At 44.9% G+C, this 17,188-nt stretch overlaps 1 protein-coding gene across 1 annotated transcript in view; it reads left to right on the top strand.

The window, feature by feature from the left end:
- The window catches only part of GMPPA (GDP-mannose pyrophosphorylase A), a 37,023-nt gene that overhangs the window by 2,036 nt on the left and 17,799 nt on the right, over positions 1-17,188 (top strand). The window contains exons 3-7 of the mRNA XM_077447839.1: positions 2,319-2,416; positions 9,773-9,876; positions 10,163-10,355; positions 13,528-13,587; positions 15,698-15,828. Of these exons, the coding sequence (XP_077303965.1) occupies positions 2,319-2,416; positions 9,773-9,876; positions 10,163-10,355; positions 13,528-13,587; positions 15,698-15,828 (586 nt within the window). The remainder of the gene's footprint in view (positions 1-2,318; positions 2,417-9,772; positions 9,877-10,162; positions 10,356-13,527; positions 13,588-15,697; positions 15,829-17,188) is intronic.

Here is a 17,188-nt window from a genome sequence, read left to right as displayed (position 1 = left end):
CACCAACCTCTGTCCTACTGACATGTCCAATGCACTACTGACACATCCACTGCCCTTCTGACACCGTCCATGTTTTAATACATGTTTACATTTTATTTCTAGGTGTGTGTATATATGTGTGTATATATATATATATATATATATATATATATATATATATATATATATATATATATATATATATATATATATATATATATATGTATGTATATGTATATGTATGTGTATATGTATGTATATGTGTGTGTGTGTATATATGTGTATATACATACATACATACATACATACATACATACATACATACTCACTCACACACAGGCATGTGTATTTGAGCTTTGGGGTGCAACCCTAACGCAATAGGCTACGCACACCTATACTACAGAATTAGTTACACCTCTGTGTTAAAAGTCATTAAAGCCGACATCCAGCTTTCTCTTCAGTCGAGCTGCAATATTTTACATAAATATGAAGGAAATTGTTGGATATCATTTTAGATCTGTTCTCTCCATGCTCCCTTTTTTTTTTATATATTTTATTTTTAATTTTTTTTGCTGGTTTATTTGAGTACATCTAATTAGTGTCAGGTTTCTGTAAATGACATTTTCAAACAATAGAGGAATATTTTTGGTCTGGCAGAACTGGATATATGAAAGAAGCTGAATTGACAGGTGCGGTCATCATGCATCCAGTTTCTCTGCAATTCTCGGATATACCATTTCCTGTGTGATGTCATTCAGTCTGAACTATTTCTATGACGGCAATAGCATGTGAGTCTTTGACACAAGACTCTATATAACGGAGACGTCATATAGTTAAGAGTGCAATGTAGTTGTCAAGCTGCTAATGAAGCAGCTTTAAAACAAACCTGTGCTTTGCCCGCTAGACAGGAAGCCTCCACACAGGGTCTAGAACTGGCAGGAATTATTATTATTATTATTATTATTATATATATTTATTTTTTTAATGTATAACGGCCCCTTTCACACGGGCGGCTGTTCTGCCGCTGTTAAAAGCATGTTTTGTTATTTTGAAATTCAGAGAATCCTGGCACAGCGTTCACTTACAGTTGTACATTGCGATTAGCAGAGTTTACATGCGGCTGCGTTCAAAACATTCTTTCCATTTCTGATGTGCTTCCTGTTTTTCTTTTCTTGTTGCCGCTGCTATCTGCTGGAGAAATAGTACACTGCGATTACCTGCTGTTATGTGCAGATAGCTGTGCTAAATCGTTCCTGGATGCAGTCAACTTTATTTTTTCTATCTGCACAAAACCGCATGTAACTAAACCAGCGCTAAATGCAGTGTGTGCATTTGGCTGCGGTAGATAACTTCATCTGTCCACAGCTAAAAGCACAATTTTATCCACCCATGTGAAAGGGGCCTTAGTCTAGTATTTATTTATTTTATTTCCATACCCTTTTTATTTATTTTTAACTCTCTTGCAATGTGCTTTTGAACCTGCTGGCAATTGTGACTATTTTAGCAGTGTAAGTTCCCTAGCGCAGCACCCTCCCTCCAAGCATACCATAGCCCTCTCCTCTTGTAGGAGTGTCTCAGTGCTGGCCCAGCTACTTTGTCCATCCCCTCTCTCTTATTGTAGCTGTGGGTGGTATTGAAGAGGAATACTACAGAGTAGCCATATTCTTGTTAGGGGTTTCCTAAACTGTGTCTAACTGACCCTCCATCTTAATGATAGCATGACTATGAGGGCTTTCTTCCCGCTGACCACCAATGTAAGGGGCTTTCTTCCCGCTGACCACCAATGTAAGGGGCTTTCTTCCCGCTGACCACCAATGTAAGGGGCTTTCTTCCCGCTGACCACCAATGTAAGGGGCTTTCTTCCCGCTGACCACCAATGTAAGGGGCTTTCTTCCCGCTGACCACCAATGTAAGGGGCTTTCTTCCCGCTGACCACCAATGTAAGGGGCTTTCTTCCCGCTGACCACCAATGCAAGGGGCATTCCTCCCACTGATCCCTGATGGACTAATCTTATAAGAGGTTCCCTGAGCATTATTGAAGGGTTCCTCTGGGGTATAAAGATTGAGAAAGGCTATTATAGCGTTTCACTTGAATAACAGCTGTTAGTCTGTTGGGGTTGCTGACATCACAAACAAGATGGCAGTCCTCAGTAGGAGTCTCAGGGCTTTCAGATTCCTTTGAACAAGATGTCCTCATACACGTGTGCAGCTAGTGAAGTATGTGCTTCCCTGGTACCTACTCCTATAGTCTGGGTGACTCTCAATCATTGTGTACGGAAGTTCTCATTTTGTTTTTGAGAGAAAATGTTTAACCAATGGGCTGTCTTTTCTTTTTTTAGGTACCAGGTTTCGACCTTTGTCTTTCGAGGTCCCTAAACCTTTGTTTCCTGTGGCTGGAGTTCCAATGTTACAGCATCACATCGAGGCCTGCAGCAAGGTGATGTTCCAGTAACAGACAACTAATCTCCATTGATCCCAGAATAAAACAGAAAATTGTATTCATTTACCATATTTTCCCAAGTGTTCTTCCAGGACAGCCCTTGAGAGATGGAGCTCCTCCCATCGACACAGGAAACACATTGCCACAGTTCAAAAGGCGGTCCCTCAGGTCCCTGGTCAGTCATTTGTGTTTCCTCCGTCGGAGGAACATGTTGCCAGGAACCTGGAGGCCCCTCTCAGGGGCTGCCTGAGAACCTGCAAGCCTAAGGGACCGGGTCCTGGTTTATGGCTGCAGTTTGGGTCCATACCTTTTTCTTTGGCTCGGGTACCGTCCAGCTGAACCGGAGCAGACCCGTTACCCTCCTCCTTCCAGTGCCGAGGTGGCCAGGGGCAGAATGACGCCGGTTTCCCCCAGGAGTGGTGAGTGGAACCTTCCATCTTCCCTCCTCGTTGCAGGGGGTCGGAGACGCCGAGCGTTCACTTCTGGCGGAACCGCGTCATCACTGTGTGCCGAGACTTCCGGTTCCGGGTCTCTAAGGGTACAAGGAGGAGAGGGAGAGCCAGCGCTGTGCCTGTGAAGCCCGACCAGCGTCCAGCTATACCGGATTAGCGGCGGGATTCGGAGCGTCAGAGGGGGACCATGGAGGCTATTCCCCAGGATACTCCGGCGGAGACAGGCACCAGCCAAACCCAGGTAGGCTGCTGGGCATGCTATTACTCTGGTGGAGTGGTGGTGTTTGTAGGCTGGGCCCTGTAGTACCCCACGGTGGCGGTTTACTCACAGTGAGGTTGTTTGTTAGTGGTGATTCTAAGAGGGACATGGTGCTGACGCTAAGAAATCCTTTTGTCTTCTTATTTTCAGGCTAAAGAGATGCCAAGGGAAGACAAGACAGGCCGCAAAAAGTGCCCTAATTGTGGGAATAGGTTGTCCTCGGGCTCTAACAAAGCCCTATGCAAGCAATGCATTGCAAGCTTGCTTAAATCTGAGGCAGATTCCCCTTTAGCAAAGTTTTTGGGCTCCTTTAAAGAGGAAATGGCGTCGACCTTTAAGTCCCTCCGGGAGTTAATCACTGACGTGGGATCAGCTGCAGCTGCCTCCACGAGTAAAACAACTATAATCTCATCCTCACCATGCCTTACAACACCCAGCTCAGGGGAGCCCCGTATGGTCAGGGAGCCTAGCCCCACGTTGATTAGTCCCGAATCCTCTGACACTGACTCGGGTCAGGAAGAGGATCAAGCAGCATCTAAAGCCTCAAAATATAGATTATCTCTCGAGGAAGTAGATGAGCTAATGGGGGCTATCTATGATACGCTGGAAATTGAGGAGGAAGAAACTCAGTTATCCAGACATGATCAAATGTATGAGGCTCTGGGGAAAAAGAAAGCAAGGGTTTTCCCTATACATAAGGTGCTTTCTGACCTTGTCCTTAAGGAGTGGTCTGAACCAGACAAGAAGGTTTTCTTTCCTAAATCCCTTAAGAGAAGGTTCCCTTTTGATGAGAGCCCAGAGGCGGTCTGGAATAAAAATCCAAAACTAGACACCCCTCTGTCCAAAATCTCAAAGCAGGCTGATCTGGCCTTTGAGGATATGGGCCACCTGAAAGATCCCATGGACAGGAGAACAGACATTGTCTTAAAGAGGGCCTGGGATGCCTCTATGGCAGGCTTAAAACCAGCTCTAGCCACTTCCTGTGTAGCTAGAAACCTGGAGTTCTGGTTATCGCAACTACAAGAACACTTAAAGGCAGGCACTCCTAGGGGGGAGCTTTTGAAATCCTTCCCTATGCTTTTTAAGGCCACCAGTTTCATCTCTGACGCCTCCACGGACTCCGTTAAATTTACGGCTAAATCTGCAGCACTTTCAGTGGCAGCAAGGAGGTCAGTATGGATGAAAACCTGGGGGGGAGACACGGCGTCTAAAACCCGCCTGTGCAGCGTCCCTTTTACAGGAGACTTAGTCTTCGGGCCTGAATTAGACTCCGCCTTAGAAAGGACGGCGGACAAAAAAGAAAACCTTTCCCGCAAAAAAGAAAAATTTTCAAAGAAAATTTTTTCGTCCCTTTAAGGAACCCTCTAAATCAGAGAAGAGTTCAACCCCCAAAAAGCATTGGTCGGGACATAAAGGGAAAGAAAAAGGGGGCATACTGTTTAGCCGCCCCAATCAGGATCCCAAACCCCAGTGACGTCAGGGTTCCTGTGGGAGGAAGATTAAGCAAATTTCTTCCTCAATGGGAAGAGACAACCTCGAACGAGTTTGTCTTAAATATAATAAAAAGGGGTCATGCGCTGGAATTTCACAGCAACCCTCCTTCCAAGTTTCTGGTGACAAAGCTTCCAAGTCACTCAGAAAAGGCCAGGGCCTTACCTTTACTAATAGGGGAAATGGTAGATCAAGAAGTATTGACACCAGTCCCGATTCAGGAACAAGGGGACGGTTTTTACTCGCACATCTTTGTGGTAAGAAAACCGTCAGGGAGATTCAGACTAATTATGAACCTCCGTCCACTGAATCGCTCCATCCGTTACAAGAGATTTCGGATGGAGTCCATTTATTCCATAAAGAATCTCCTGCAGAAAGAGACATTTATGGCAACCCTGGACCTAAGGGATGCTTATCTGCACATTCCAATAAGGGAGGAATGCCAGAAATTTCTTCGAATGGCAGTGCAGATAGACACAAAGGTTTACCACTTTCAGTGCAGAGCACTTCCCTTCGGTCTATCATCCTCTCCGAGAATCTTTACCAAGGTTCTCGGAGAGGCTTTAGTTCCTCTGAGGCTTCAATCAGTCTCAATTATCCCCTACCTAGACGATCTGCTCCTAACAGCCCACTCAGAGAGTCGTCTTTCTCAGGACCTAGAATTGACTCAACTCAGTCTGAGTCGATTAGGGTGGATTGTCAGTCAGGAGAAATCCAAGACAACCCCAACACAGGAGATCCTGTATCTGGGGTACTGGATCAAGTCTGTAGATCAGAAAATTATACTGCCGGAAGAAAAGATTTTGAATCTGTGGCAGAGAATATCTTTTCTTCAATGCAGCCCCAAGTGTACGGTGAGGGAAGTAATGTCGGTCTTAGGTCTTATGACGGCAGCCATTCCAGCCGTACAATGGGCCAGGTTCCATCAAAGAGAACTTCAGGGTTTTCTGTTAGAACAATTAAAAGGCAGAGATCTGGAGGAGGAGGTATCGATCCCCTCAAGGGTAAAACGCTCCCTCTGGTGGTGGAAGGACAGGGAGAACCTAAACAAAGGGGTTCATTGGGTCCTTCCTATCACTTCAACACTAACAACGGATGCGAGCAGTTGGGGCTGGGGAGCCCACCTAGGCTCAAGCTGGGTCCAGGACAAGTGGACCCCGGAGGAGAAATGTTTCTCTTCCAATTGGAAAGAACTAACAGCAATCCTGAGAGCTGTTCTAGCTTTCCACCCCGCAATACAGGGTCACCATCTACAAGTCCGTTCAGACAATACGACGGCTGTAGCATACATAAACAAACAAGGAGGAACCAGAAGTCCTCGTTTGATGGTGGTAGCCAGACGCATTCTCCAGTGGGCAGAAGCCAATCTGGAATCCATTTCTGCAGTTCACCTGAAAGGGGCGCTGAACAACAAGGCGGACTTCTTGAGTCGACAAAAGATTTCGAACCAAGAATGGTCCTTACACCCAGAGGCATTCAATCTCATAACAGCTCACTGGGGAGAACCAGAGGTAGACCTTTTTGCGAGCAAGAAAAATGCAAAGGTTCCCAATTTTTTCTCGCTAAACCCAGGAGATCAACCCCTGGCGGTAGATGCCTTGCAAACTCCATGGACTTTCAGTCTGGCGTATGCATTTCCCCCTCTTCATCTCATTCCGAGGGTCCTAGCAAGATTCCTCAAGGAGAAAACCTGTTTGATTCTAGTAGCACCTTTTTGGCCCAGGAGACCGTGGTTCACAACGTTGCTACAATTGACAGACTGTCCGCCTCTAAGACTTCCCTACAGACAGGACCTCCTGTCGCAGGGACCTCTTTACCATCCGCAGGTCGCCACACTGAAGCTGTCAGCGTGGTTACTGAGGAGGAAATCTTAAGGAGTAAGGGCCTGTCAGACGAGGTAATTGCGACCTTACTACAGAGTCGCAAACCAGTCACGAGAGCTATTTACAAAAAAGTCTGGAAAAAATTCAATAGCTGGCTGAATAGCCGGGACATAAATACGGCTAATATTCTACAGTTTTTACAGGAAGGTGTAAACAAGGGTTTAACCCTAAGTACTATTAAAGTACAGATAGCTGCCTTAAGTGTATACCTAGATGAACGCTTACAGGAAAATCCTTTTGTCGCTAGATTCTGTAAGGCAGTCGCTAGACGCAAGCCAGTCAGAATCACAAAAGTCCCATCCTGGGATTTAGCAGTTGTGCTAAAGGCTTTCTTGGGGTCACCCTTTGAGCCTATCTCAGAGGCCTCCCTAAGGCTTATTACATTTAAGACAGTTCTCCTGGTGGCAATCACTTCAGCCCGTAGGGTCAGTGAAATCCAAGCACTTTCCATCAGGGAACCATTCCTACAGATCCTAGAAGACAGAGTCATTCTAAAGACAGACCCTGGGTTCTTACCAAAGGTAGCATCTAGCTTCCATAGGTCCCAAGATATTGTCCTCCCTTCATTTTGTCAAAATGCAGCAAATGAGAAAGAGGAACGTTTTCATTTATTGGATGTGAGGAGGTGTATTCTAGAATATCTTAAAATAACAAATCCATTCAGAATCTCAGACTCCCTTTTTGTCCTTTTTTCCGGACAGCGTAGGGGACAGAAAGCTTCAAAAGTAACCATAGCTAGATGGATTAGGCTAGCTATAGCAGAGGGGTATAAGGCCTTGAATAGAGATCCTCCTGAGGGTGTTAAAGCTCACTCCACAAGAGCGTTGTCTGCATCCTGGGCAGAAAGAGCTGGTGCCACCCCGGAGCAGGTATGTAAAGCAGCCACATGGTCAAGCTTTTCCACCTTTACAAGGCATTACCGACTGGACTTAATGTCTAGTCAGGATCAGGCCTTTGGGAGGAAAGTCCTCCAGGCCGTGGTCCCCCCCTAATCTGGTAAGTACTTGGGGATCCTCTCAAGGGCTGTCCTGGAAGAACACTTGGGAAAACTGGAGTTAGTACTTACCGGTAACTCCTTTTCCGGTGGTCTTCCAGGACAGCACGATCCCACCCTTTATTTGATTATAGTGATGTACTAATGTTATTACCTGTTATGGTTTATATGTTTTTCAGTTCCATCCTTCGGTTCTTGGTGAATGACTGACCAGGGACCTGAGGGACCGCCTTTTGAACTGTGGCAATGTGTTTCCTGTGTCGATGGGAGGAGCTCCATCTCTCAAGGGCTGTCCTGGAAGACCACCGGAAAAGGAGTTACCGGTAAGTACTAACTCCAGTTTTTCCTTTCCTGGAGCCCATTCTTGGCAGCATACATGTGGTAGTATGCCGCCATGTTGGCACCAGCAAAGTATAATTTCACCCCATCCCTGGCGTTTTGTCTAGTGCAAGTTTGAGTGAATGCTAACTTCTGTTTGGCTGATACAAGTCCACAGACACTTTGTTTCTCTAGTGAACACTGAAATAAAGTGAACCTGTTGAAAACTTCACAAGTGAAAAAACAGTTGGACAGCAAAATCTTTCAGCACATATTTTCCATTTATTATGTGTAAGCCCCCGAAAAGAAATCTGAATCAGAATTTGTTTAGGTATCGATGGTCCCTTTCCTGCCTCCCTGATGTGGGACCATTGTATTGTGGGTATTGGGTCTGTTCTATTTTTTTATTTTTTTTTATAACATTACAGATTTATACATTACATTCTGTGTGTGTGTGTGTGTGTGTGTGTGTGTGTGTATCTCTACCCTCTCTATCTCTAGACTATATTAGCAAAAGTATTGGGACGCTTGCCTTTATACACGCACATGAACTTTAATGGCCTCCCAGTCTTAGTCCATAGGGTTCAATATTGAGTTAGCCCACCCTTTGCAGCTATAACAGCTTCAACTCTTCTGGGAAGGCCGTCCACAAGGTTTAGGAGTGTGTTTATGGCAATGTTTGACCATGCTTCCAGAAGCATTGTGAGGTCAGACACCGATGTTGGACAAGAAGGCCTAGGTCGTAGTCTCCGCTCTAATTCATCCCAAAGGTGTTCTATCTAGTTGAGGTCAGGACTCTGTGCAGGCCAGTGAAGTTCCTCCACCCCAAACTCACTCATCCCATGTCTTTATGGACCTTGCTTTGTGCACTGGTCCAAATTATTTGGTGGAGGGGGGGTTATGGTGTGGGGGTTGTTTTCAGAGATTGGACTTGGCCCCTTTGTTCTGGTGAAGGGAACTCTTAAGGGATATGTGCTCAACCTATGGCCCTCCAGCTGTTGCGGAACTACTAGTCCCATGAGGCATTGCAAGGCTGTCAGTTAAATAAGCATGACTCCAAAAGGCAGAGGCATGATGGGATTTGTAGTTCCGCAACAGCTGGAGGACCACAGACTGAGCACTTATGTCTTAAGGCCTCAGCATACCAAGACATTTTGGACAATTTCATGCTCCCAACTTTGTGGGAACCGTTTGGGGATGACCTCTTCCTGTTTCAACACGACTGCGCACCAGTGCACAAAGCAAGGTCCATAAAGACATGGATGAGCGAGTTTGGGGTGGAGGAACTTGACTGGCCTGTACAGAGTCCTGACCTCAACCCGATAAAACAATTAGAGCGGAGGCTGCAAGCCAGGCCTTGTGCATCATCAGTGCCTGACCTCACAAATGCGCTTCTGGAAGAATGGTCAAACATCCCCATAGACACACTCCTAAACCTTGTGGACAGCCTTCCCAGAACAGTTTAAGCTGTTATAGCTGCAAAGGGTGGGCCAACTCAATATTGAACCCTACAGACGAAGACTGGGATGCCATTAAAGTTCATGTGCGTGTAAAGGCAGCCGTCCCAAAAAATCTGTCGCTGTTCTCAAGCTTTTTGCAATCTAAGGTCCCTATTCTAAAGTCCCTATCAAACATGCTAGGGCCAGTTTTATAACCTGGAGCCAAATAACTTACCAGCATGTCTTTGGAGTGGGGGAAGCAACCGGAGTAGTTGAGGGAAGCCCATGCAACCACAGGGAGAACATGCAGACAGTGTCCTATCCAGAATGTGAACCAAGGCCCCCAGTGCTGAAAGGCAGAAGTGTTAACCATTAAGCCACTGTAGGAAGAAGTGTTGTCACATTGCTGCAGTGATTTATAGAAAAACAAATGGCCTGAGCTGGTAGGTTATGTGGCCAGTTCCCTCCTACAACTGTAGTGAAGTATTTTCTTAGACCTGTTATCCTTCCTCTGCAGGTGCCCAATCTGAAGGAGATCCTCCTGATCGGGTTTTACCAGCCAAATGAAGCTCTCAGTCGTTTCCTGGTCACAGCACAGCAGGAGTTTAAAGTCGCTATCCGGTGAGCATTCATTTGCTTTTATAAATTCATTTTATTTGTTTGCAGATCTGTAAAATAATAACCATATTTAGGAGGATTTACTTATATGGAACTAAGTAGAAGTTCTTTGGAAATGGATAGCCACAAAGTAAAGGATGGTGCTCCTTTTTTAAATGCTGAATTTCCCATCCATTTTTTCGGGTAATACTCCTTGGAGAATAACATTTCTATTGTGTCTTTGGTCTCCCTTTTCATAACTGAGGTCTCTTTGCAGACCCATGGTATGAACGTGTGTTCTTTGTTCCAGGTACCTTCAGGAATATTCAGCTCTGGGCACTGGTGGCGGCATATATCACTTCCGGGACCAGATCCTCTCCGGCGGGCCACAGGCCTTCTTTGTCATGAATGCAGATGTGTGCTCGGAGTTCCCTCTCCTGCAGATGTTGGAGTTCCGGAAACAGCATGAAAACACGCACAGTTACATCATGCTGGGGACAACGGTAAGAGGGGCTGCTGGTACAAAAACATCCTATATTTGTAGAAATTGTATTATATAGTGTAAAAAGTACAATTGCTCTTGCAAGTCTGCTTAGCTCAATCTTAGCACAATCTCTCTTCAGGGCTGCTATAAAACACTAATGTGGCTCTAAAGACTGAAGATTTTATACCCCCCCCCAATAATATTTACCCGAGCCCCATCGCGATCCAGCAATGTACACATTGACTCTCCCTCCTCATCGGCTGCCGCTGCTGTGTCATCACGGCCAGAGAAGAGAGGCAGGGGCTGAGCAGTGGCTGTGTGTGTGAATGGACACACAGAGCAGCGGCTTTGGAGCGAGCCTGCTTGTGTTCCCCCATAGAAAGCTGTTTGCTTTCAGGGCACTTGGCAGGAGGGAGGGGCCAGAAGTGCTGGCGGGGGGACCTGAGAAGAGGAGGATCATGGCTACTTGTTGCAAAACCATTGCACTATTCTGTATAAGATGTTTGAGTGTGTGGTGTGTTTTTTTATTTATTTATTTATTTTTTTAAACCTTGCCTTTAAGAGCACCGTGTGTTTCAGGGGTCATCAACCTTTCCACCTTCAGACCTCAGATCAGCCTCAATTCCTGCTCCATCAGAAGTGCAGAGGTTTTACATTTATACTTGCTGCAGTTGGCAGTTCCACTAGCTGAAGTAAGAGGGTAGGCAGGCAGGCTGACTGATTAGTCGTAGGTGGGCCCACACAGGAGGAACATCAGACAGACCTTTCTCAAACTTCATGTAGGGGGGTGAGTTATGGGTGTAGAAGGACAGGACAGTCCAGCCTATGGAGCCGTCAATTGCAGCCTATGGCAGCATTTGTAGGGAACAGGGGTCCACTGGAGGGTCGTCCGGCCAGCTAGTCTAAGCTTGTGCGCATTCAACATGATGATATTCCAGCTGCCACTGAATGCCATTGTGTACCTGCTCTGTGCCTTGGGTTGCCTATCCCTGGTGTACTTGGAGGGGAGATTCTAAATGAAAACAACATAAAGGCAAACGCTGGAGAGTTCATTATCTGATGCAGTTGTACATAGTACCCAATCAGCTTCTAAGACCCCTTTCACACCACACCGCCCATAGCGTGGGCGGTAAAACGCTGCTATTTTTAGCGGCGTTTTACCGCTGGATTTGCGGTGCATTTCAGCCGCTAGCGGGGCGCTTTCACCCCCGCTAGCGGCCGAGAAAGGGTTAAAACCACTGGCAATACGCCGCAATAGCGGCGTTTTGCCGGTGGTATTACAGCGCTGCCCCATTGATTTCAATGGGGAGCAGCGGTGGAGGAGCGGTAAACACACCGCTCCTTCACCGCTCCAAAGAAGCTGCTGGCAGGACTTTCCCTGACGTCTTGCCAGCGCAAAGCTGTAGTGTGAAAGCCCTCGGGCTTTCACGCTACAAACAATGGTGCCGCTTTTTTAGGGCGGATTGCAGGCGCTATTTCTAATGCTGTAGCGCCTGCAAAACGCCCTGGTGTGAAAGAAGTCTAACTTCAGCTTGTTTGTTTTAAGCTTTGACAAACAAAAATAGAAGCCTCTTTCTATGAAGAGCTGCACCAGCTTTTGCACTCTCCAGTTTTAGTAAATCAACCCTCGGAAGTGAAATTTCCATATTCATTTCTTTTTAAAAAGAGTGGTGTTTAAAATTTTATATATATATATATATATATATATATATATATATATATATATATATATATATATATATATATATATATATATATATATATATATATATATATATATATATATATATATATATATATATATATAATATACAATATACATACCACCTTGCTTGCAGTGATGCTGGACAGGTGTCCTGGGATCAGCCTATCGCAGTTAAAACTGTAGTAGACCTTTTTTAGTTCAGTGACTAATTCCTTTAAGGCTGGGTTCACACTATCAGGAATTGGATGCAGGTTTCCCTGCATCCAATTCGCACGTCGGGTGATTGTGACCAGCTCTCAATGGAGCCGGTTCACACGTCTCGGACGGCCGCGGAGCAAACTGCACAGGTGTCCTGTGCATCTTCTGGTCTGTTTTGGGTCTGAATTCGGCCCTGAAACTGAACAGGGACGCCCCAGACCCCTGCTGTGAGCCACTCCGCACGCCAGTGTGAACCCAGCCTCAAACATAAATAGTTTGATCAAGCAGTTTTTAATGTTTTACTGTTGGTGGTGTGTTTTTTTTTTTTTCTTGTTTTATAGCTGGATAATATATACATGATCCAGCACATAGCTGCCGCCCTGTAGCAGTAAAACTGCTACAGGGCAATCAGCAGGTGATTAATGAAAAACTGAGCTTATTTCTGCAATCATTTGTCCCATTCCAGGCAACCTGATAAGTTCCCTTGACAGGCCACTCCCAACTCACTTATACTCTCATTTGTTTTCCACACCCTTAATCTGTTGGGAGTTCTGAGTCTAATCTACGGCACACTCTGTATAGGAGATTACAGAAGGTTAATTCCCTTCTTCCCCAACCCCACACTACAGTTTCTGGTCCTGGTGATTAGCAGAGTACATTTGATGATGTGTACTTGCTGAAAAAATGCTATGGTCCTTCCCCCAAATGACTAGAATTTTAAGCAATTTTTTTTTCACTATTTAACAGGTCCTAATTAAAATAGCGCGATATACCGGGACTGCAAAAGCTGAACCACAATAGAGCGGGGGTTTACTGTATACACTGCTCCTGCCCATTGAAATCAATGGGGCAGTGCGGCTATACCACCGGCAAAGCGCCACCGTGGGTGGTTTTAACCCTTTTTCGGGCGCTAGCAGGGGTTAAAACCACCCAGCTTGTGGCCGAATAGCGTTGCTAAAATGGCGCTAAAAATAGCTCAGTTTTACCGCCAACACCGATCCCGCCCCAGTGTGAAAGGGGCCTTAGTAAACCTCCTCCACATTGTCAACAACTTCTAGCAGCTGGGTAGATTTCTGCTTGCTTCCTATTCAAGCAAGCATCAACTATGCCAAATATTTGCAATGGGAGCACAGGCAACAATAACTACTTGACCCCCACTCTAAAACCGAAAACAATGAAACTACAAATACTTGTTACTGGTGGTGTGTTATTTATTTTTTATTTTTTCATTGTTTTATTAATGAAACCTAAATAGTTGTCTTTAATACAACCTTTTATTTTCTGACAGGCAAACCGGACGCAATCCCTGAATTACGGCTGCATTGTGGCAAATGCAGAGACTCAGGAGGTAATGTGATTTCTTCATCCCTGGGGTCTTCCATTGACTCTGCTATATTTGGCAGAATCTGGGGTCTGTATAATCAAATAGTGACGGTGTATCTGAACACGACAAATTGAAAACACAGATTTTCCTTTTTAATATTCAAAGCAAACTCCCTCATCCATCCATGTATTCTATATTGTTGAGAAATCACATTGAAAATGCCTCATTTCTAGCCGCAGCCATCTTGAGTAAGGGCAGTTGAGTCATGTAGCATTTACTTCCTGGAATCCATCTGCCCCTGGCACAGGTATACAGACAGGAGGGTGTCCTTCGCTTAGAAAGCCCACCTGCCAGAAGTTTAAAAAAAAATGCCCATGCAGACTCCTGAGATGTATGACATAATTTTAGCCTAGGCCAGACACCAGGAGGGGCATGAAAAAAAGTAAAAAAAAAATAAAGTTTAAAACAAGTAAATATAATATACTTTCCTATCATCTATTTACTAATGTTAGCAGCATAAGGATTAAAAATAGTTCATGTTGTTCGAGAGCGTTTAGTTATGTGTTGAGGCACAAGTATCTGCTATGCTCATCTCCCCCATCAGCGATTCTGCAAGCATCCCCTCAGTCTCCTTACAGGTTTGACATCTACGACCATCTCGATTGGCTGGCCAGCGCATCTCAGTATTAAGAAGTTTGCAAGCAGGCAGGCAAGAAGCTTTTATTGCGGAAGAGATGAAGTATTTCTGTTCTGACGTAAAAAGCCTGCTTGCTTGTAGATGTTTTGTTAAGGTAACGTTCTGCTTTAGGCTGGGTTCTCACTATTGTGAATTGGATGCGGGCTCTCTCTATAGAGCCGGTTCACACATCTCTGCAGCGGCTCTGGTGCGAATCGCAAAGGAGTCCTGTGCGTCTTTTGGTCTGTTTTCAGCAAAAAATTCGGGCTTAAATCTGACCTGAAACGGTGAATGAGGATGCAGCGGACCCCTGCTGTGAGCCGCATGCAAAGATAGTGTGAACCCAGGCTTAAGCAGAAGTGAAAAGAGTTTTAAAAAGGTACTGTTTTTTTTTTTTTTTTTTTTTTTTTTACTGACTTTTTTCTTGAACACAAAAAAAAATTAAAAATCAATGGGTTGATTTACTAAAGGTGAATAAACTGGACTTTGAAAGTGAAATTGCACCCTGCAATATCATTTGCTTCAGAGCTTACTACAGGAAGTGACGCTCTGCTGACTTCCATCATTCAATCATGTGCAAGCAAAAATGCTTATATATATATTATAATATTTTCCCCCCTTACATGTGATTGGATTTTCTTTGCAAAATGCAGCTTGACTTCATTTACTAAGCTCTGGAGCCAATGCCCTTACAGAGTGCTGCTGCACTTGCAAAGTGCATAGTCTATTTGCCTTTAACCACTTGCCAACTGCACATATACTTTGGCAAAGTGATTCGTTCCTGCGAAACGCCGTGCCTGTACATCGGCTCCTTTAAGAGCCATAGCAGCCATGCGTGATCGTCGCAAGCCACCCGTGATCGCAATCACAAGAGCCAGAACGGGAAACGGTGTGTGTAAACCCACAAATCCTCATTCTGACAGGAGAGAAGAGACAGATCTGCTGTTTGTAGTAATTACGAACAGCAATATGTCTCCTCCTCCAGGCAGTCCCCATCCTCCACATTTAGAAACGCATGAAATAACATACTTAACCCCTTGAGCGCCCCCTAGTTTTAACTCCTTCCCTGCCAGTGACATTTACACAGTAACCAGTGCATTTTTATAGCACTGATCGCTGTATAAATGTCAATGGTCCCAAAAATGTGTTGAAAGTGTCCGATCTGTCTGCCGCAATGTCTCAGTCCCGCAAAAAATATATTTGTTTATTGAGGATTTTTTTTTTAATGTACTAACAGTTAAGCTTCATACACACAATATGAAAATTGGATGAAAAATACCACTTTTGAAGTGTTCGTGCATATGAGCGTATCATTTTTTTATTTATTTTTTGGTGGGGGAGTGGATCTTGAGTGGGAGTTCCCACACTTTTTTCCCCAGGACTTGACCCCTGACTTTGATGCATGCAGGTCTCTGGTGCCCAGCAGTTGGTGTATAACTTCTCCATGCCTCTCTGCAGGTCCTGCATTATGTGGAGAAGCCCAGTACGTTTGTCAGTGACATCATAAACTGCGGCATTTACCTCTTCTCACCGACGATATTTCAGCACATCGCAGAGGTCTTTCAGCGCAATCAGCAGGATGTACAGCTGTGAGTTCACCTGTTCCTCACCTTGCTCCGCCTGCAGCACCCCCACTCCCTGCATCTCTTTTCCGCCCTCTCTAGCCATCAATTTTTTTTTTTTTTCATTTACATTCATTCTTTCTCTTTCTCTCCTCGGCCTCTGTGTCCCTCGTTCCTCCTGCATGCTGGGCCAGTTGTTCCTGCATCAGGTGAGTGCTGTGTGTGGCACAGACACATGGCATGAGCACTGGGGGTGATTGTGGTGTTGGCAATATAGACCTATCCAATGTTTTCCTTAAAATCACACCAGCACCCCATGTATTCCACCTTGCATGATTACACATTGTAATATGTTCCACACTGGAAACCTCCTCCTAATTTTTCTATAGGGATAGTAAAAACATGTTTGCATAACATTTAATAGCTTGTCCACTCTTAAAAGACCCAGTGTTATTTCTTATAATGTAGCTTATCCATTCACTAGAGACCAGTGGCATCACATCAGTGTGAATGCATCCTATCCATTCACTAGTAACTGCTGACCTCCTCTAAGAATGGAGCCTATCCGTTCACTAGTAACATCAATGAGAATGGAGCTTATCCATTCACTAGTAACATCAATGAGAATGGAGCCTATATGTTCACTAGTAACTGGTGACATCACTGAGAATGAAGCCTATCCATTCACTAGTAACATCAATGAGAATGAAGCCTATCCATTCACTAGTAACATCAATGAGGATGCATTCTATCCATTCACTATAGAGTCAGAGACTGGTGCCATAATGGAAAATGTGGTCTATCCATTCACTAGAGACCACTGACATCAATGCACTGAGAATGCAGCCTATCCCTTAGTTGGAGGCTGGTGACATCACTGAGAATGCAGCCTATCCGTTAGCTAGAGACTGGTGACATCACAGATAAGGAAACCTATCCAGCTATTAGAGACCACAGACATCACTGAGAATGGAGCCTATCCGTTCACTAGTAACATCAATGAGAATGCATTCTATCCATTCACTAGAGACAGAAACCGATGCCATAATGGAAAATACATTCTATCCATTCACCAGAGATCAGCAACATCATGGAAAATGTAGTCTCCATTCACTAGAGACCACTGACATCATTGGGAGTGCAGCCTATCCCTTAGCTGTAGACTGGCGACATCACAGATGAGGAAACCTATCTAGTTATTAGAGACCACAGACATCACTGAGAATGCAACTCCTCCATTTACTGGAGATCAGTCCCATCACTTAGAACACAGCCCTACCCAGTTAGTGGAGACCCATAACCTCACCGAGAATGCGTTTTGCCATGTCACCTTGCTCACTGAGATATTTGCCGTGTTATCTTACAATCGACCTCCCCTTTGTCCACT

This window comes from Lithobates pipiens, unplaced genomic scaffold (genome assembly GCF_037356315.1).
Source record: "Lithobates pipiens isolate NorthernLeopardFrog02 unplaced genomic scaffold, aLitPip1_a1.2 Scaffold_22, whole genome shotgun sequence".
Classification (NCBI taxonomy): Eukaryota; Metazoa; Chordata; class Amphibia; order Anura; family Ranidae; genus Lithobates; species Lithobates pipiens.
Note: the sequence above shows the minus strand (reverse complement) of the source record. Positions and strands in the feature narration are given on the sequence as shown.